Below are 20739 nucleotides of genomic sequence, written 5' to 3'. Positions count from 1 at the left end.
CAGTTTGAATTGTACAAATGCTATCTATGTACTTGATATTACAGATGGTGGAACGCTGCGACAACAACCACAAGAGTGCAAAATCAAAAGGATCAAAGGGTTATCTAACGTCTGATAGGAGTCGAGGGTTGAGATATAGATGTATGTTTCTGCATACGAAGCCTTAAGGGCGACGGCTGCAAATCCAACTTTACTCCCGTCCGTTGCATTTTTCGTGCCATGTGTTCCCGCGATGGACTTACAGAAACGTTGGAATCGTCGCTAGGCGGATCGTTCGCAAGACTATCATGAAGTCGACGCATAGCAGGAGATACTAGATGGTGAGGCGTGACTTGACCAATATGGGGGTCATCATCTGATGACGGCACATCGGCCATATAGCGGTGACCTGGATCCATGAACACCATCGAATCATCTGTGCAAAGGAAATCAGACGGTCGGAAACGACCGGGTATGTAAATCAACGTACCGCTTCCAAGCCCTTGGGCGTCCTCAAGAGCTCGCAGTGGAGAGCTTAGCGATAGATTAATGGGACTCGAGTTGGTTCGGGATGGCAGGTCCTTGCGCCTTTTTCGAGGCGTGACTTTGCGCTGAATTTGCGTCTCAGCCTCAGGAAGAGATTGAATGCGTCGAAGGCTGCGACGTGGAGCAGCTCGAGCGGTTTGGACGCTTTTCGTACGTTCTCGCCTACGAATATCTCGCAAGAACGGTACCTCCACAGCCTCCATGATCATGCGCTTGTGGCCCCTCGTATCCGGGGACCGACGATGTAGTCTGGAAGGTGTGGCTTTCTTATCGTGGATATTGCGCATCAAGGGCGAAGTTGATTCGTGAACAGAATCAGGCGACGACAATAGCGCCTGTTCCACCGTCAAACGGTCGTCCTCACTATCGTTGCTGCACGTGCTTTCTAATGACGGAGATCGTGATCGAAGAGAGAAGACCGCGGCGGCCGCGAACCCGTCGTCTTGAATGGCAGGAAGGAGGGCCTCTGGAGAGGATCTTCCTCTCTTAGCAGGACGCTCCCAATACGCTGAATCGAGTAACCGTTTCCCAAGAACTGTTGGTGGAGACCTCATATGGATACGTTCTACTATACTTGTAGTTGGACTGTGAGGGGACATGTTTTCCTTGTCTGCGATTGATTTATCCTTGGTTGAACGTGAAGGAGACTTGGGAGTGACAGGGGGTGTCGCTGCATGCAGGAATACGGAGTCCAGAGGGGTGAGAGGGGATTCATATAGATTCTCATGCCTGGGGGACGAGACGGCAGTTTTGAAAGGACGATGAGGAGGAGACGATAGTGTCGAAGAAGTTGCTTGGGGCGTCTTTGGCAGCGAAGTAGAACTGGAAGGGGGTGTGCGTGGCATTAGCTCCATTGGCATTTTTGCCAATTTTGCTGCTGTTATCTCCACGGGAGCAGGATCAGGCGTATATCCAAGGGCATGCTTCGTAACAGCAAGGGCTTCGGCGCGTCTAGTTTTCGTACTCGGAACTGGAATATGTGCAAGAAGCTCTTTTGGCCATCCTCCCCTGGGAGGAGAAATCTTGGCGTAAGTTGCTTCCCAGAATTCAGTGAAGGTCTGAAGGATGGCCGGTGGTGTATCCGAGCTCCTACGGAAACCAGATGCAAGAAGCGGAGATAATGCAACAAGAGAGTCAGTCGACGCGAGCAGCGATCTCAGGCAGATGACCATGGTTTGGTATAGTGGGACGATCTGCAGAATCATGTTAGGTGTATAATACCTTTTAAGAGAGAAGATACTCACATCAAATGAATACTCGTCATCATAGAACACCTCATACGCGTCCGCGATCCAAATGATAGCCCCGTCTTGAAGGGCGCAGAGTGTACGATAGAGCAGCTTCACAGGACATGTTTCGACTAGACGAGTCACAGTCCTGATAAGCCACAGTGACGTCATTTTGTTCCGCGGCTCTGGTGGGTACGTGCTCTGGAGCGTGTCGTTGACAAGCTCGAGAAGAGCACACGGGACTTCGGAGATTTCGGTAACATCCAGATGAGAAAGAAGAACATCAACAACGCGCGTCGAGGAGGTTGACGTCGGAATATGGGTGCTGGAGATGAGGCCAGATATATATTCGATGACGCGAACGGATTCGACGCCTTCATCCAACGCCTTGTTCATGCAGGAGCCGAGGATTGACTCCCACACATTGAGGTCGTCGTCGCTCATCTCCCAGGAGTCCTTGTCCCTGTTTGAAAAATAGACAGTAAGCATCGCAACATGGGGAGGGCGTGTAATTGTGATCTAGCACTCACGCAAAAGGTACGGCAAGCAGGAACAACGTGTTTTCCCATTTGGATGGTGCGATCTCATGCCACCGTTCTATGAACGTTCTCCACACTAAACTCCTCACCTCCACCGTCCACTGCCAATCCCATTGCCGCGTGGTGCTGTCCACGCCCCAGAACGTTTTCAATAGGCCCACAGGACAATGAACCAGAACCTCAGAGCAAAGCCATGTCCATTCTGACCGCGCATCATCCGGTGAGTCCGTCTCCCATGTCAAGTCTGCTTCCTTTTCCACAAGATAGGAAGCCAGTGTCTCGCCTGCCACACCTCGGTAGTCATCTGGGAGCGCTTTGGAGACGATGTCCCACAAGTCACGAACAACGCACAACTTCATCGCTGCATTTGAGCGATTGTGTAGTGGGGGTGCGTCCTCGGGAGCCTCAAGAATGAAATCGTCGGCCGTCTCAGCCGCGGCTGATAGTTGGATTGTTTGGTCTCCAAGAATTTCGGTCAAAATGGTCGCAGTACGCTGAGTCATGGTCGCCATTCCATTCTCATCCCTGGATTCTGAAGTAGAGGTGAGCAGACTTGAAACGGAACGCGTAGAAATTGTCGTACCTTGGAAGCCGGACACGCTGACCTCCAAAAGGCCCTTCCAGGTATCCAATATTTCCGACTGTATGCACCGGTGAGCATGAGCAGCGCGTAGATGACTATAGCTTCACTTACAGGAAGTTCTGCATTTGCAGCGAGATGTACATGCGTGAGGCCTTGTCTCCAGATAGCAACTAGGCCATCAAAAACGCCCTCGCTTGCGAGCTCCGCTCTCGTCAGCGGCCTCACGTCTTCGGGAATGGGCGTGAGGTCGAATATGGGCTTCACCACGAGCGACAACGAGCTTAACTCTACCGTAAGCAGCCCGGGATAGGACGAGAACAGCGCCTGAGGCAAAAGCTTGTCCCATTGCCACTCCGGCGCCGCCTCGGTGCCTACGAAGCGCTTGACGATCTCCATCGCGTCATGACAGGCATACCCACCCCTCTGCACCATCATTTTGAGGATATACATCACCTTTTCCATCGTCTTGTCGTCATCCGTATATATGGTGAGCAGCGCGCCAATAGCAGCGATGCCCGCGCCCATGTCTACGACAGACCTAATGACGCGCCAGAACGGCTCGCGCTTTACGGCGTCCTCTGGCGCCAGTGTTACGTGCTCGGCGTCCAGCTGTTCCACAACCGGGTCCCCATTTTCGTCTGCCTCGATCAGCGGCGGACGGAAGTAAACCCAGATGAGAGGGCGCCAAATGAGGCAGGTCAGCGCGCGCACGGAGCTTTTCCTATGCCGCATAGCGAGTGAGAGGAGCGCGGAGACGATCCGGGCGAGTTTGGTGCTCAGGCAAAGTCTAGGACCAAGGAGAACAATAAAGCTCGCGAGGACGCTCAACGCCCATACGGGCCCTTGCGCGGTGTTGTTGGCTTCTTCAGCGCTCAGGGTGGTACGAATCGTGCGCACGATCAAAGGGTCCAAGGGTGCCGTTGCCTCCTCTGTGCCAGGTTTACGAAGGGACGGAGTTACCAGGAAATACTCGATGGTATCGGAGAGCGCGGTGTGGTATTGAGAGATGGGAATGCGGGAGAGGGCCAATGTGAAGCCTCCAAGGGCATGGCATGCTTGAACGCGCAACGGCAGTGTAGCGGCCAAGAGATGACGGAGGACAGTAGGCATCAATTCTGTCAAAGCAGGAACGAAGATGGCCGGGTTATGGAGTGAGAGGTCGTGAATGGCCTGTCAAATGTGATGAACATAATGTAACATCGTAAGAAGGCTGCCTTACCTTCAGGCCATCGCTGACAGAGCCCTTCTTGCCTTCCTTGCCGAGCTCGCCTTCGATAGCACGACGAATGGCATACGCAATTCTGTCTCTGGCAGGTTCCAGAATTTTTGCAGGAAGACGCTGAGCTTGGAGGAGCCAGATTGACAAGGCACAGGTCTTGCGCGCGTTCGGGGTGGGCAATTCTTGAGCGAGCGGGATAGCGAGCACATGGGTCAAGATCAATCCGAGCTCCTTGTCTAAGTGGACATAGTGTCAGCACTTAGAGCAAACAGACATGAAAGTCAAGTTGACTGTACCGCTAAAAATCTGGTAGATGGCAGGGAGCGTGAAAACGATGCCCACCAGCTTGATGACAGCGTGGGCGGTAGTGCACAAATCGCGCGCGAGCTTCACCTGCTCCTCGCTCATCCCACGCTTCTTTCTAGGACTTTTTCGTGGAGACGGCAGTATCGGTCTTGGTTCCTCCACAGGACGCTCCTGGTCCATCTGCTCGCTGAGCGCGACTCCAGCCAGCGGATCGACCATCGCTTTTCCAAGGTCCCGCACGACCGCGTCCACAAACTGAGCACGGTGCGTTCTCAGAGGCTGAAAGAGTGGCCACGATGAATCCGCGTCGGTTTGTTCGTCGACCGCAGATTTGAGACGTGCGGCGAGCACTGAGTACGATTCGATCAGCTCACGTAGTGACGTGTCTGAGGCAACAATTTTGGACACAGGTCGTTCCAGGTAATCAAGGTCAGCCAAGGGATCTCCAGGTTCTGGTGTGCTCTCTCGTTGCTTCTCGATAATCAGGGGGAGGAAAGAATAATGCGGCGTCTTGAGAATCGACTTGGCTGGGGCCACCTTCGACGCGCTGGTGGGAAGCCTATGGCGTGGTGGGCTCGTTGCATTGTGGTATTTATTGTTCTGAGACCATACTACGCGCGAACCTGAGGACATACGGGGCGTTCTGTTCTCCTTGTCGCGGTGGGATGTGCCGGGAGGTGTTGGCAAACTCATGAGGGAAAGGTATCCAGGCGTGATTGATGGTATAAAGATGTGTCAAAAGATGCAAGAGAGATATGGAGGACCTTGAGTGTGCGAAACCGGTGTTCAAGAGGAGAAAAGGAAAAGGCAAGCGTAGGAGGCACGGTGGGGAAGAGGGAGACGACGCGACGCGGTGTCTCAATATGGCAACTATCAACGCGTGCAATTTACGCGTCGCGTCTTCTATTTGGCCGTCTGTTTGTCCCATCCTCTTCCAGGCCGCGCTCACCATCCCTCTCATCGATATCTATCTCTACAAACCCTTAGTCTCAGAATCAGCTCCTCACATCTGCCTTCATACAGGCCTTAGAGTTAAGCATCTGAGAACATAGATATCGACATCGTTTGACATCCCTGCCAGATTGCTTGCCCTGTGAAAGCGTCCAACAGCCTGTAACGTTTACGTTTCACGCTTGCATGGTCAGGGTGTCTCCTAGTGCCCCGAAGCCTGAAGCTCTTTAAGAAGAGAGAGCGTTCAAGGCAATTGGTGTTTGATGATCGAAACTCTCGGTGCCGCGCGGGCTACTTATTACCAGGGTTTGCGATCGACTGGCCAAGTGCCTTGTCTACACTTGTCCATTGCTGCTCAAAATCAGCAGACGGACGAGGCCGAATTACGTCCCCCTGTATATTGTCTGCCAAAGGCGTCAAGTGAATTGCTCGCGTCGCTGTCGAAGGTGATAAGTAGCGAAGCGGAGGCCATGTGGGAATTCTTTTGAGACGTCACACGGGTGCGATCAGAAAGTTGCCGAAGTGGGCTCGGAGGCGGTCTTCCGGCCCCATATAACATGGTCGACCCCTTCTTCGATTTCTTTGAGAGTTTCGCTCCCCTTGACTCTTTCCACCACCAAGACGTTCCACACAGTCATGTCGCTCTTCACGATTTTCTTCCTCTACATCCTTGCATTGGCCCATGCTGCTCCCCTGGTCAAGCGCATCGTTGTAAGCCCGCCTATCACGAGCCCAACTGCATCCACCGTTTGGAACGTCGGTGATAAGGTCTTGGTGACATGGTCAGTCGTCTGTTTCCTTGACGTCGACCTAATACTGAATTCCAAAACACAGGGACACGTCCGACATCCCTGAGCCAAAGAACTTCACTGGTCAATTGCTACTTGGCTTCCAGGAGAATGATAGTGAGAACCTGATGCTAGGTAAGTCCATCTCGCTTGCAGGAAGATCCTCTGTGGTCTTGGGGCATGCGGAATGGCCATACGCTTGCAACATGGTGTGCGTAGCGTGCTTTGTCGATTAGACAACGCTTACCTCCCATTTTGGCTTATCTACCATGTTCACCTCGCGTGTCAATATTAATCCACTGCGCACAGACTCCCCCCTCGCTTCAGGGTTCCAGCTCATTGACGGCCAGGTTCAGATCACGGTTCCAGATGTTCCACCGAAGTCGGACTACATCGTTGTTTGTAAGTATCATGATCACTGATCCATCACGAGAAATGTCCCTGACCCCATGACATCAAGTGTTCGGTGATTCTGGTAATGCAAGCCCCGAGTTCACGATATCTGGCGGTGCGAGTCCTTCGTCGGTCGCTTCATCCGCACCTGCGTCAACGTCAGCGGCCCCCTTGACCTCCGAGGCTCCTTCAACGTCCGATGCCCCTTCAACGCTACCCTCTCCATCTACATCCCTTTCCGAGTCGGCTTCTGCCGCACCAGCACCAGTTTCCTCTGCTGTCTCTGCTGGAAACAACGCAGCTTCTAGTGTGTCGACCGCGGTAGCATCGGCTTCTGCACGATCCAGTGCTGCTTCCACTAGTGCTACATCCACAGTCAGTTCCCTTCCTGACCAAGGCACCGTCGGAACCAACACTACCAGTGGCGCCATGAGCCATGGCATCTCACACCTAACGCTGCCCTCCTTCGTCGGTTTCGCAGCCGCAGCCGTGTTTTTCCTATGACCAGCAGCATCTCACGGACCCTCGCCTTGAGGGGCCCTCACCCCCGCGGCTTATATTTATGACATGATCGACCAGCACAATGATCTCCTACGACTGGGCCTTGCACGGACCATAATGATCTCCCTGAACTATTTCCTGCATTTTTGGGATTGCACATGATTGGCTGCTTTTTGGGACAATGTACGAGTAGTAATTCGTGGTTTCTTGCTTTTGCTGTGGATTCTTGGTTGCTTTCGCATGACGAGGATGGTGTCGCCCCCGCAATACATGGAATCTAACACTCTTCCATTACTTCGGTCTGATCCGTGCGCCGCAGGAGTAATATCTGGTAAGTAGCTCAAGAGGCATGTATTCATGAATCGTGCACCGTTCTGATGCGAAGGTTCAACTTCAACGTTTCAACGTTTCAACGTCAGCGTTCGTCGATGAATGTTCGTCGCAGCGATTCAGAAGCCCTGCAATATTTCTGATAGATCAAATCGCTCGTATAGTGTAGTGTGAAATACTTGGGGTAAACATTAGCAATACATAAGGCTGCGAGCCTGGACCATATGCCGAGGCTACAGAGATAGAAGAGCAACAACACAGATGGCCCTACAAGAAAGAACCGACTCGTACAAGGAGCGTAAGCCCCAAAACCAAAATATCAAGATGCGGGTGGCAAAACATGGATGTCGCCGTGGTCTAGCTGCGACGCAATTTCTAAAAAAACAACACGACCCTTCCCGCCAGAGGAAGAGCGACCCAATAAAATAGTACAGCAGTTTCGCGGCACGTGAGGCGGGGATGACATGTTACGGTGGGTTACAGCGTCGAGATTTCGTCTATTCTTCTTGTTCGGTTTACACGCGCGTTAATGCCGTCGGCCGAGGCGAGGCGATGTTCATGGCGACCAGCCCATGGCTTCAAAATGCCAAGAGATCGAGAGCACGCCCTGGTCGAGGGTACCGAGCTGCTTGAAGACAGCAGGAGACATGTCTATTGTGCAAAATGAAAAAAATGAAAAAAAAAATGAATGAAAAGTCTATGGGCGTCAAAAGAGACATACCGAGGTCATTATAGCCACATCCAGGGCAGCTGTCGCGCATCTTGCCGTAGGCGACCTTGCCATTCTTCGTGTTTTTAATTTGAATCCACTGAGTAAAGGAAGACGTCAGAAAAAGTGCCTGAGCGATGAAGGTGGCGCTCATTACTTGATTGCAATTGCTACCTCCATTATTATCATAAAACGCCTTGGACATTGCGACAACGTCATCATTCGAATCGTCGGTATACCCACAATTGCCTAAGCCGGGATAGTACCACGTCCCCTACACAGACACGGGGAGTGAACAAAATGGAACCAAGACGTCCAAATCATATGCTTACCCGACCAGTGTGCGTTGTTCGTTTCTCTAGTTCTATAATTGTCGTAGAGTTCGATAGCGAGTCAGAACTGCCTGAGAGGGGAGCAGCCATAACAGCGAGAACATAGGCGCAGACCAGGAAGAGAATCATCACAAAGCGAGACATAGTGAGAACAAGTATGCGAGGAGGAGTGGAAGCGGGAGGTGGGAGGTGAAAGTTCGGAGGAGAGAAGCGCGGAGAGCAGGAAGTACGAGGGTAGGGGAGCGGGGACGGGACTCGCACAGAAGAATTGTTGAGCTCGAATCGTGGGCCTTTTATACGCGTGTTTCGATGACAGTGTGCGCCGTAGACGCATGGGGAGCGCCCGCACAAAATGTGTCAGTCCGACGGACGTATTCGTGGAAAATGCCGTCGTCAGTCACACACAAAAATAAATGGGGACTTACTATTTTGTGGGATGACCAGCCCGAAATTTCGGGGTGTCGCCATAGACATCTGCGGAGGTAAGCAACGGGGTGAGCTTGGTCCGTCGTGACTGGGGATCACCGCCGGGTCTCCAGCTGTCAGCACAGGTCCATAGGTAATGCAACAGGCGGCCAACAGGATGTCGTGATGCCACAGCTTGCAGAAGTGGCGGAGAGAAACAGGGTTGGGTTGACATCATGATGAGTCCGAGGCGCTGCAGGAATGCGCGAAGGTCGAGGCATTGACGCGAAAGGAACCGAGGTTTAGCTTTAACATTGCGGGTCCCCGGACTGCCTTTCCAGGTTCCCGCGATCGCCGCGAGGAAACAGGCTGCAATTGTGGCCTTGGATTCTCGATCCGGCCTCGTTTTGCTTGATCCACTTTGATGTTAGCCTCCTAATAGCGACCACTGCACGCGCTTGCCGCGCTGCTAGCCAAACCCCAAAAGTACCGCAAGGCGCTCGAGCGGCGGCAATCTACGGAAAACATATCTGCGCGTGTTGGGGTCCCCATCAGGTGATCCAATCTCGGCGATGTCTGATTCTGGAGTCCGAAGCGCTAAACGCAGTACGGGCCAAGCGTGTATGTAAACCCCGGATCGATTCTCGGACCTGCGAGGGGGTGTTTCATAATAAGCATGGGCCGTTGACCGCTGTGTCTGGGCCGTCAGGAGATTAAGGAGGGACCGACAAGCCTTATTGGAAGCCTGTTCGAACCTGACAACGGGTTATAAGGGCGTCATTTTGTCTTATCAGAAGACCCCAATATCCATCGTCAGGAAATGTAATCCTGTTATTGATTTCCTAATGCTACCTTACTTGCTGTCGATTCTTAGGTGGTCTCTTGACACATTGCGAGCAACTTTAGCAGGACCTTTGACACATCCAACCGGATTGCGATGCGCGATGGTCAGAGACTCTGGCCTCATGAGTTTGCCGTGGGTCATTCCCAGGAGCGGCCTCCCAGCGCAAGGCGCCAACCAAAGGTCACTGGACGCCAAGGACGCCGGCAGCGCAGAAAATGCGGCCTATATTCTTCCAAGTTTCCCAGAGCCCAGTTTGCGCCAGTGGAATAGAGCATCTCGAGGGTGCGCCGATTGCGGAAATGGCAGATACCATCTGGGAGCACATGTAAACATGCAAGCAAAAGCAGGCAGATTGCAGGGTCTGTCGCATCCATCGGTGCCATCATTCTAGGGCCGTCTTCCACGTCGGAATATGTGCTATCCGACATTGATCAAGAAGGATCAAGCTGTACGCTGAACTAGACACTGGGCCCGGTGGCATCAGCGCCGCGATGTTGTAGTCGCTTGGGTACATATGGAGCTTTCGAAGACGTGAGCGGGGCACGAGTGAATTGTCGCATGAGCGCAGGGGCAAAGTCCTGTGCGTCAACATGGATATGGTCCCGTGAGAGGCCAGACATCATTTGAATACAGGTGACGACACAGGTAATTTATTCACATACCCACTGCATGTTTGATGATATGGCTGTAGACGTTGTGTAGCTGCGAGTGGAGACATTTCGAAGCAGAGAAAGGCGCGCGCACAGCGTCAATCCGTCTGCTTCGTGTCATCGATGATGAAAGGCACTCGAGCTGCAACGCGCAATGCCAACGTAGAACAAAGTTGATGGTCGTAATTTACACCTTTTGAGGGTGTCCCTGACGGCGCCCAACATACAGATGTACCCACTCTAGCTCCGAGGGCACTAGTTTCCAACTTTTCAGGAGAGTCCTTGACCGCTCCGTTCCTAGTCTGTAAAATATGGGTACCTTCCCATGGTACTCACGCAAAGAGGGATGGACATGCCTGAATCTAGGTGATGCCCGATGCGTCGATAATGTCAGATTCCCTCGAGATTGAGATCTGTGCCATGATAGAAAGAAACGAGAGCCCACAGCGAGCCGGTGAGGGATCTATCGCGAGCCGCTGGAGTGGGCTTCAAAATCTGGAGATCTTGGATGGGTGACTCGCGGAACGTATTAGGTCACAATCGCAGTCAACAGTGGTCTCGGTACTAATGAGTAAGCAAAGCTGCAAGGTCAACTGGTCGATGTTGAACGTAAAAAGTCAACGTCGATGAGGGATGAGACGATCGCGTCGGCCCGGACATATTAACAGTGCCTCGGTTTCGACCGCCGGCTTGTCGGGTCAGCTCAATGCAACTGTGACATCAGCAGCCTGTTTGCATTCCAGCTTCCGTCTGGACACGATTCTCTCTCCTTTTCTTCTTGTGAGTTCCCAATTGAATGGTCGACACAACATACAGAGATTTACCACTAACAACACAGGATAGCACTAGACTCCACACACACTAGATTCATCGATTAGTACCAATCATACTGGAAGTTCTGAAGGACAAGCGCGCTATGGAACCCTCAGTGTTCACTTATGGCGAGAAACTACCTGTGATGACCTACTTTAATGTGGAACAAAGGCACAAAACTCAACTTGAAGTATAGGATCAGGTGGATCGAATTGCCAGACTCTCCGAGACCCAACTTGATCTCCTCAGTGACGTGCGTCGTAATATTGACCGAACGTCTGAATGTGACTAACGCTGGAGAGCTAGATTCGCGAAATATATCGCGATCGTGCTGCGCTGGAACGAGAATACGCCGCCAAGCTCCAAGTGCTAGCAAAGAAGACGCTGGAGAAGAAGTCGAAGAAGGTTGCTTCTGCTGTACTCGGGGATGAGCCCACAAAGGATTGGAACGAAGACACACTTAATCAAAGGTGTGTATATTACTTCAGTTCATTCTCGACAACATCTCATGCACTTGGCCTTAGTACCCTGGTCAACATGTACAATAAAATAATCGGGTCCACCGTCAACATCGCGCAGGATCACATCAACTTATCTGATTCTCTGAGCACACAGGTTGTCGACGTTCTCAAAGCTCTGGAAACAAAGTACGAAGACAATGGAAAGAAGGCAAGCTGCCCTATTGCTTCTCACGACCCATTTTGCTCAAACCAGCCTTCCTTTAGCAAGCGCAATTCTACCAGAAGCTCTTAGCTGATAGGGATAGAGTTTACAACGAGCGTCTCAAGGTATGTCAAATCTCTCTCTGGCAACCTCCTCTGACCCTGAAATGTGACAGAGCAAGCAAAAAGTACGCCTTGATAAATCCAAACTGTATCGTCTTTCTGATCTATATTTTTCAAAGTATGACGAAGAATGTGAGGAGCTGGAAACCTACCGCCAGAAGCAGGTCCGATCGCATGCTATCAGTTAGGTGCTCCTCTTTCTGATATCCCTTGATTTATAGGATCGCGCACAAGACGATAAGCACGCTGACCGTGCAGCAAAACAATACGAGCAGCAGCAGACTGACGTCATGAACGCAAAGAAGTGCGTTGTGTGTATCAATTTCGACTGACTTCTTGGAAAAACTAATCCTCGATCATTTCCAGCGTCTTTCTTATTGCTACTAGAGTCGCAAATAAGACGAAGACTAGATTCTACACTGAAGATCTAGTGACTCTGGAAAACGTAAGCTCGATTGATCGTCTTTCCTGGTTGGGAAAGAATGAAATGACGCCCACGTTCCTGATTGCTTTCTATAGCAATATCGTGAGTTCCAATTTGCCTTTCGCTAGAAATCTTACGACGTGTTTGACTCTGCCTCAGAACATTTACAGACTCATTTCATTGCCAAATTTAGCAGCACCCTCCATCATGCACAGGCTCTTCAACTTACGCATCAGGACGCATTGAAGAATCATATATCTTCTGTGGAGATGTCTTTGAACGAAATCGATACTAAGAAAGACCAGGAACTCTTCATTGAGCATAATGTTCGGCCTTTCACATCCCCAAGTGATTGGATGTTTGAGCCTTGCACCAGTCATTATGATACGGTGAGCATCGATCAACGCTATCAGCTCATCTTACGTTGGAACCTCATTCTGGGTTCAGGGCGAGATGAGCGTCGAACCTACTGCGAAGATATATTTGCAGAATAAGCTGTCAAAGTGCAGGTCCAAACTACAAGATTTGCTACCCTTGCTCGATGCCAAAAGTGGGCTGATTCTTTTTGATTACTTACGAAAGATGATTGAAAATGTTATCGCATAGGAAATGAAGCCACTCAATTATCCAAAGTGATTACAGCCTACACTCAAAACCAATCTCTTGGAAAGGTTGACGAGGTCATCGAAGTGAGTAATCAAATCGTACTTAACGGAGAATATGGCTTCACTGTTTCTGTGTAAGGACTATCTTGATGCGCAGCATCAAGCATCTCTGTACGAGAACTCTAAGACAATCCTAGAGGCAGAGATAGACACGATCACGACGGCTCTGGCGGGTGTGCTTTTCGTTCGTATCAAAGGTTTGTAAGACGTACTGAGGCCGTGTCTGTAGGTGACGAAGGTTCCCAAAGTCCGCACTCCTTTAAGAGTTCTTCTTTTACTATCCCCACTGAGTGTGGGTATTGTGGGGTGTGTGCAACCCTTCATGCTCTGCTTCTGTACTGAGCCCCTGCAGTCTTCGATCTGGGGACTGAGTAAGCAAGGAAAGACGTGTAAACTCTGTGGGCTATCAGTGCATTCGAAATGCGAGCTAAAGGTGATTGATTTGCGATATATGGTTCGAGCCAATCGTGACCGACTACACACCCCTGGCAGGTCCCCGCTGAATGTACTGGATCCCGTGGATCACGGCACAAAGCATCAGATTCGCTTTCGCGAACCGCCAGCATTCTTTCCAGAACCACTTCCAAAGGTTGTATCTAATGACGATAATCATTTCGGTAAAGCGGTCATGCTGACTCACTTTTAGCTTCTTCGGTGGCCGCAACCCCAATTCCAACCCCGTCCTCGTTCGCCCAGACCGACCTTCAAACCCCACATGAGGAGTACCCCAAAGCCCGTGTTATGTTTGACTTCACCCCAACTTCGCCATTCGAACTAGCTATTCGTGGTGCGTCACTCAGCGTCCGCCATTCTTAAAGTAGGCTGATTACCATTTATACGGTATCTCGCGGCAGAGGGTACAACTGTGCATGTGCTCGAGGAAGACGATGGCTCAGGTTGGGTCAAGGTAGCCGACAGGGTCGGAGAGAAGGGACTCGTCCCGGCTACGTACATCGAATTGTCAGACTCTCATGCGATCACGCCAATTGAAGCGCCTGCGCCTGGTCATGCGCAAGGGTCGGGGAAGTTTGGTACGTCTGCCAATCATTGTCCGAAGTTCTTTCGGTCTTATCGTCTTTCCGGGCGCCACAAAGTGCGAGGGATCTATGAATACCAAGCCCAAGGTCCAGATGAATTGAATATTCAGAAGGGAGGGAGCATAGAGCTCACTAGCGGGCCAACAGGAGGAGAATACTATGCGGATGGATGGTGGGAAGGTGCAGTTTTATCAAAAATAAGAGGGATAGAGAACTGATCGCAATTACAGGCATCAACGCCAATGGTCAGAAGGGGATATTCCCGAGTAACTATGTAGGTTCTTGCGCACCTTCGGAGTCTTCACACCTCAGGCTGAATCTATTCCTATGTTTAGGTAGAACTTATGTCGACTATACCATAGGAAACAGCACTAGTTCCTATGTCTACTGACTTCGACCGCACGATTTTTGGTGCATCTGGTGCATGTCCGCTCATGGAGGGTCAACATACACTAGTTGCCGTGGTCTCGTGGACAGATAGCATTTAAACCTTGTTGTTACAACACGGCGTATAAGTGGCGTATATCAAGCGGACCGGGAAATATATCTCTCGATCTAGACAGAGTCCTTCGACAATCCGGAGGTTCGGTAGGCCATTTGGCTCGATTACGTAGCGACGCACTCTTCCTGGGCGGTCGCGAACGCCATCGCGAAATCAGACTCGACTGGAAAAATAAAGGAGGGGCTTGACTCGATGGGTGCCGATTCCGGCAGGCTGCCACCGCCCCATATCTACCTTACATCACATGCGAATCGCATCGTACGAGGTCGTACGTCGGCCTGGACCCCGTTCGAACACTAGGTCGCGTAGCTTAATAAAGGCAACTTCCTGATGATAACGTTGTACCGTGAGGCGCGCCTGCGTTGTTTGGCACTGATCGAGTCACGATCATGGCAATCCCAGGCATGAAACGGAACATCCCATTCGCCACAGAACAATAGAAGCAAGTTTCGCCATGGCCCGGTCCCGTAATTCTCGTGAACGGCTTTCCGTGAGAGACCGTTCCACCTTCACGATACCCAATCATCAGTCGAGGCGTTCTGTTCGATGAAGGGTAGCTTACCCCGCGCCTCTTGTGCGGTCTATTAGAACACCGGTAGTGCGAAATATAGAGTCCTCGGCATGTGGCCGGTCTTCTATCTAGATGACCCGGTCTAATGAGGCGTCCTCATGGACAGGGCAGTGCATTAGACGCTTTGAGTCGATAGCATGTCTCTTCTCACCTACGATAATCAACTGTCGTTGGCTCGAGGCGCCGTTGGTCATTTCGCGTAAGGGGGGGCTGGATCGTAAGAGGATTCTCCAACGACTTGTGACACAGAGCACAAAGGGCAGCCCGAAAGGTTTACAGTTGCCACAAGGTACTTTGCCGGATGAATGGACCCAAGGCACCTGCGATTGATTGGATTGGTGCGCCTGGCAAATAAACGTTACTTGCAGCCCGGGCCGGCTGACCAACGTTAGGCATCGATGTTCCATAGATGCTTTTAGTTGCTCAAAAGTCGATGGCGAGGGGGCGCTCTCGATTTCCGTGTCGGACGCCTTCCGCTTCACGTACGAGATCGCCGCCTTATGTGTCAGAGATGAGGATTGAGGCGAGGCGACTTCGCATCCGAAGGGAAAGATACCGAACGAGCGCTGCGAAGTTCGAGCCTGATTGATATGGCTCGGGCGCACATCGTGTCGAAAGAAGCACGCCCAGTGAGTAATCCTCGACCGCCCGCTGTTGAAGTCGCCACCGCCGTCAAGATGTTGAAAATGTCGCACGACTTGTACATCCCAGCCATCTGAAATATGTCTTTTGTCCGGTCGAGATCCAGGCGACACCCGGCGGCTAGAATCTCCAGCCTCGCTCTGTCCCAAAGCAATCAGCGCCGAAGCTCGCAGAGCTGAACCGAGGAGCAAAGCCGGGAGGCATATCTGATGCCGTACAGATAGGTTTGGCACTGTCGCTCGTTCTTGTTCTTGATCATGGCGGCGGCTCCATGAACTTAAGGACACGTTCCCCCAGTGCTGCGAGGCGCATTCGACATCCAGAAGACTTTTGGGCTTCTATCATCATTGGGTCGATCGAGCATGAGGCGGAGTTGCGTTCCTTGCGGGGTCCCATGTCTTGCACGAGAGCTATAAAAGATGAGACGAGACGGAAAAATGTCACCTCCCTCAGGCGTGTCGTTGCAATAGTTCCGTATTCGCTGCTGTTCTATCCGTGTACATGACCTCGCTTGCTCCATGATACACGAGGGTCTCCGGCACATATCCTACTCGTCGTATCGAAGTCAGATACTGCATCTGGCTTTGAAGGTGAGCATCATGCTCGGACCGCAGGGAGGCGGGGGACTCGTGGCGGAAGAAGCGAGAGTCCGGGGGGACGAGCTAAATGCGCCGCCCGCACCGCCGCAGTCAACCCCATCTAGAGTCGCGAAGCATCCCGAGCCAATGCGATGTCGTCCCTCAGGACACGGCAATCGTCGCCGCACGCCGTCACAAACATACATTCCTCCCGCGTCGGGCGCGTGCGCTCCACCGGGAGGCGGTACTTTTGCGATGGATGACTGCGACGGCGATTCCTAGCGAGACGGCACCTGCTCCCGCTCACCGAAATCGGCGTGTAAAAAAAAAAATCTTGTCTTGGGAGGCGGTCGGCGTGGGCTGCTCAGCTGCCTTCATAGCGCGTAGGCTCAGAAATCTAGCTAGGATGCGGTGGACGCGTTTGGGGAACTGCCACTTGGGCATGTATGAGCTTCGCGCGCAGAATCGTGATCGAGCTTACCTTGCATCTCGCGTTATCCCCCAAAAAATATGCACTTGTGTATATCGTAGTTCAGTGGCAGAGGCCTCGGAGGGGAGGTTCAACAGCCGACTGTTGAGAAGGTTCGACGTGGAGAGACGGCGATCTACGGGATTCCTGCTGCAAGCGCTGACAGCGCTGACCCGTTTGCCGCGAGAAGCCGAATCCGCGCGTGATGCGTGACGCTCAGTAAAAACGGAATTCAAGTCAATGTCAAGCTCAGTCAAAAAATTAGTCTTTTGTCATGTATCCGTCAAGAAAGTAGCGCAAAAAGTCATGCAAAAGTCATAATCTGCCAAAATTGGACGCGACTTTCACACGACTTCTGCACTGCTTTTATGACGGATACATGACAAAAGACCAATTTTTTGACTGGGCATGACGTTCACTTGAATTTCCGTTCTTACTAAGCGTGATGTCGCCTGGCGAACCGCAGGACACCGGCGGGCCCGGTTCCTGTCTCCCAACGCAATCCAAAAACAAAAGCAGAACCCGCCGGCACAGGGTATGGCACGAGGCGTGTGCGTTGGTAGACGATGTACCGACCTATGTAGAGAATAAAAAACAGGACAGTAACACTTGATACAATCGAATAGATACAGAATCACAGAGAGAACAGCGGCCCCACCCCCACCCATACTGAGAACAGCAGAAGAGTAGAAAAGTCCCTTACAGAAGCAAAAACAGACGACGGACGACGGACGACGGGGGGCCTATCTGCCCCCTCCCCCCACGCCGATCGCCGTCCGTATAAACGAGCCGTTCGCGCCCATGGGGCCGTAGCTCGCGTTCGGCGGCAACGGCGTCGGCATCGCGCCGCCCAGAGCAGGGGTCGGCAGGGACATGACCATGCCGACGCCTTGGCCCTGCCCATGCCCCGCACCCCCCTGGTTCTGCGCATCCCGCGAGGGACCCCGGTCGTCCCGTTCCGCGATCGTAGCGCCCCCTCTCCCAGGATCTGGGATTCCGTTCGAGAGCGTGAACGTCTCGCCGAGCCCGTAGAGCTTCCCGTTGTACTCGTCGTGGTCTATCCGGTCGTGGAAGTACAGCTCGCGCATCTTGAAGAACGTGGACGCGGTGAGGAGCGAGTCCGAGCCGGCTTGGTGCGATGGGCCTATCCGCATGATCTGCGTGTTCGAGATTTTCTGCGCTCAGTCATATGAAGATGACTGATGTTGTAAGAAGGGAACAGGGATACGCACGCCTAGATCGTCCGCGACATCCTGCAGCCCTCCCTTCAAGGTTTTCGACGCGCGCATCATGGTCTTGATATCATAACTCGTTGGGAACCATGTATGCAGGACCTCGAAAAACGTGTCTTCTGTCGTGGGCAGAGAGAGCGCCGTGAGGAGCTTGATGAAGTACCCGAAGTCATAACCACTACCCCCCCAAAAAGAAAAATTCTTCTGATCAGCGCGCACGATGGCAGAGGCGGTGAGAGCGCGGGCGCACCTGTGGAACGATATCCACTTCGTCTCGTCCGTCAACACGAGCCCCGACGTGATCATCAGCTCTGCAAAATCGTTCGGCAGTATTCCCATCTCCTCGTGCCGCTGAAAGTCGATCCCCGACTTCTGCAGCAGCTCAATGGACTCCGGCGCGTACATGTCGTCACTTTGGGGGGGGGAAGGGGAAAAGGTCCGCTTACGTCAGCAACACACGCCGTAATTCGTGTCGCACGCGAGGCTGGCTGGCTGGCTGGCTGGAAAAAAACGCACTTGATGCTGAAGTGGAAGTTGAACTGCCACGTGGACACGTCTTGTGGGTAGTTCCCGTCCTCGTCCGCGATGGTGAGGCCGACCTGGATGATCTTCAGCAGGTCGACGTTACACCGCATGGTCTGGTAGTGGTAGTCGGAGGAGGTCTTGAACGCCCCTATTGGCCGGGCTACGACGCCCGGAAACTCGGTGTCCTGAGGAGCACGCCTCTCGTGTGAGCGGGGGCCAGCGGGAGGCGAGGAGACGAGTCAAGCGTACCATCGCGACATACGGATACTTCTCGATGAGCTCGCGGATGCTCCGCATCTCGATGTCGAGGTTGGGCGCCCACACCTCTCGTATCATGGCTCCGAATGGGGTGCGTTGGAGCTGCGAGATCCGGCGCTGAAGATGGTTGGATCGTGTGCGTGTACGGTCCTGTGCGGCCTATTGTTCAGTATTCGAAACTCGTCCCTGGCGGTCAAGAGCCGAAGCCGCGTTTGCCGCTTTGTTTGACCTTGTTATGGTTATCCCATTCTCGGCGCCACTAAGTACGATCAACTAGACCTTCCTTCTTTAGATGCCGGTGGCGTCGCTGCCTTGTACGCGAATGAAGGAAAAGAGGACAAGGGGGGCAGCAAGCGGTGCTACGACAGTTGTACTTTGTAGCAGTCTGCATATCGTACGCGGCAAGGGTAACCGAGGTGCTTCATGCGGGTAAGTAACGGCTAGTGGTACACTCTGCACAACGTGTATCAATCCAATCATCGACGGAGACCCTGGCACAGTGCCATTGAGGTAATGAGCGAGTTGCCTTCTACAGGCAGAGCCATTGATTGAGAGGAGCCTCGATGAACCTTGCGCGTGAATAACAGCGCATCGTGCAGCCGGCCGCACCTGCCCAGCTGACCCTTGCTTGGAAGGGCCAATGGCGAAGCTCCCACCGACTCTACAGAGTACGCATGGGTCCTGCTATTGGACGGACGGAAGTCTGTGTGTCTTTCCGGCTCTTAGGTATCGTAGACGCCGACTCATAGGACGATCAGACAGCAGCGCAGGAACTGCTGGCCGCAATTTCATAGACGTAAACCGGTAACGTACACGGGTCAAGGGAGAGTACAAAGGCTGGACGGGGAAGTTAAAGCTGCGCCTGTGAGCTCTGTGGCCCGTAAGGAAGCCAGGCGCTGTAGCGGAAAGAAGGATCGCCGCTGCAGGGCTGGAACCGTCGACCGATTTCTCCATGGGGGTCAAAATCATCCGCCGTATTTTCAATTGACTTGGACGGGGATCAGATGGTGGTGGACTGGTTGTTGAGTGTTTCGAGCCGCCTGCGCCCATCTGACCGACTGATCAACGCCGTTCAAACGCAGAAGCAAATTTGTAGCTCACCTGGAGCTTGCCGACCGAGCTGTTGACCTGACGCATTCAAGCGGAGAAGCGAGTAGTCAAAGGGGACCCTCTTGACACGTAGAGCGCAGCCACGAGCCGAGGTATAATTGGGTGCGCTGCAGGTCACACACTTCATCACCCAAGAGAAAGAGCGCGGACAATCAGCGAATCAAGGCGAACCGCGTTTGATACGGCACCCAGCAACGCCCCGCGAAGATCCCCGCCCCTGATGCGGTACACTGCCGCTGTGAAGCCCCCGGCAGGCTATGCGCGCGAGGACAGCGATCCGCTCACCACCGAACGGTTAATGAGAGCAGGAGAGGGCGCAACCATGGGACAGACACGGTGTGGGACTGGGTGGCACGGCGAGTGGCTCTAGAAGGGGCGGCGACAGAAAGGATAGAGAAGAGAAGGACGTACGCGCGCAGAAGGCGATCGAGGAGGAACTAGAATATAGCGAGCTGCGCAACGAGATGGCCCAATGCCGAGATCCGAACTCACAGCTCGAAGTTGATTGAATGCCCACGTCCACACGCAGGGTCCAAACATAGCGGGCACGAAAAAAACAGTGCCTCGGAGCTGATGAAGAGGCGGGTCGGGAGACCGTGTATTCCACGCGGTTGATTAAGTGGTGGTACTGTTTGTTTCAGGGTGAGGACGCAGATGATGAGGGAAGCAAGCGGTGAATCTGCTGAAACGACGGGGGATAAAACGCACCAAGGTAGATTAGAATGCTGACGTATGTCAACGGGAGGCTGGACCAGGGTAGGACAAGTAACTTGGAGAGCTTCTTCGTGAGCGGGAGGAAAAGGCACGGAATTGAAGAAGGATTA

General features: G+C 52.7%; 7 protein-coding genes across 7 annotated transcripts; 3 read left to right on the top strand and 4 right to left on the bottom strand.

Annotated features, from left to right (window-relative positions):
- Positions 1-104: 104 nt before the first annotated feature.
- Positions 105-5094, bottom strand: HETIRDRAFT_451528 (uncharacterized protein; the record flags this gene model as incomplete). The annotated part of the gene is made up of 9 exons (XM_009548132.1): positions 105-176; positions 243-415; positions 470-1718; positions 1770-2217; positions 2285-2825; positions 2877-2934; positions 2988-4046; positions 4096-4331; positions 4392-5094. 9 exons carry the CDS (start codon positions 5092-5094, stop codon positions 105-107), a joined length of 4539 nt encoding a protein of 1512 aa, XP_009546427.1.
- Positions 5095-6057: 963 nt separating this feature from the next.
- Positions 6058-6641, top strand: HETIRDRAFT_247666 (uncharacterized protein; the record flags this gene model as incomplete). Its single annotated transcript, XM_009548131.1, has 4 exons — positions 6058-6134; positions 6187-6275; positions 6450-6542; positions 6601-6641. Coding segments are annotated over 4 exons (300 nt in total), but the record flags the coding sequence as incomplete, so codon positions are not given.
- Positions 6642-7920: 1279 nt separating this feature from the next.
- HETIRDRAFT_51672 (Non-catalytic module family EXPN protein) lies at positions 7921-8495 on the bottom strand (the record flags this gene model as incomplete). Its single annotated transcript, XM_009547555.1, has 4 exons — positions 7921-8015; positions 8086-8173; positions 8231-8347; positions 8406-8495. The coding sequence occupies 4 exons, from the start codon at positions 8493-8495 to the stop codon at positions 7921-7923; spliced, it is 390 nt and encodes a 129-aa protein (XP_009545850.1).
- A 2725-nt stretch (positions 8496-11220) lies between these two features.
- HETIRDRAFT_173504 (uncharacterized protein) lies at positions 11221-14390 on the top strand (the record flags this gene model as incomplete). Its single annotated transcript, XM_009548130.1, has 21 exons — positions 11221-11259; positions 11314-11370; positions 11424-11587; positions 11642-11786; positions 11843-11905; positions 11956-11967; positions 12022-12066; positions 12124-12206; positions 12269-12347; positions 12422-12428; positions 12486-12715; positions 12774-12876; positions 12933-13015; positions 13071-13164; positions 13221-13297; positions 13344-13424; positions 13484-13580; positions 13638-13778; positions 13846-14208; positions 14259-14302; positions 14364-14390. The coding sequence occupies 21 exons, from the start codon at positions 11221-11223 to the stop codon at positions 14388-14390; spliced, it is 2034 nt and encodes a 677-aa protein (XP_009546425.1).
- A 2985-nt stretch (positions 14391-17375) lies between these two features.
- HETIRDRAFT_36890 (Caf1 family RNase) lies at positions 17376-18968 on the bottom strand. Its single transcript, XM_009547494.1, has 5 exons — positions 18797-18968; positions 18539-18732; positions 18273-18434; positions 18023-18200; positions 17376-17965 (listed from the first exon to the last, which is right to left on the bottom strand). The coding sequence occupies exons 1-5, from the start codon at positions 18881-18883 to the stop codon at positions 17534-17536; spliced, it is 1053 nt and encodes a 350-aa protein (XP_009545789.1). The 5' UTR covers positions 18884-18968; the 3' UTR covers positions 17376-17533.
- Positions 18969-19489: 521 nt separating this feature from the next.
- On the bottom strand, positions 19490-19774 carry HETIRDRAFT_173501 (uncharacterized protein; the record flags this gene model as incomplete). Its single annotated transcript, XM_009548129.1, has 1 exon — positions 19490-19774. The coding sequence occupies one exon, from the start codon at positions 19772-19774 to the stop codon at positions 19490-19492; it is 285 nt and encodes a 94-aa protein (XP_009546424.1).
- A 361-nt stretch (positions 19775-20135) lies between these two features.
- Positions 20136-20356, top strand: HETIRDRAFT_409588 (uncharacterized protein; the record flags this gene model as incomplete). Its single annotated transcript, XM_009548128.1, has 2 exons — positions 20136-20275; positions 20338-20356. 2 exons carry the CDS (start codon positions 20136-20138, stop codon positions 20354-20356), a joined length of 159 nt encoding a protein of 52 aa, XP_009546423.1.
- Between the last annotated feature and the right edge of the window lie 383 nt (positions 20357-20739).

Source organism: Heterobasidion irregulare (assembly GCF_000320585.1).
Source record: "Heterobasidion irregulare TC 32-1 unplaced genomic scaffold scaffold_05, whole genome shotgun sequence".
In the NCBI taxonomy this organism is placed as follows: Eukaryota; Fungi; Basidiomycota; class Agaricomycetes; order Russulales; family Bondarzewiaceae; genus Heterobasidion; species Heterobasidion irregulare.
Note: the sequence above shows the minus strand (reverse complement) of the source record. Positions and strands in the feature narration are given on the sequence as shown.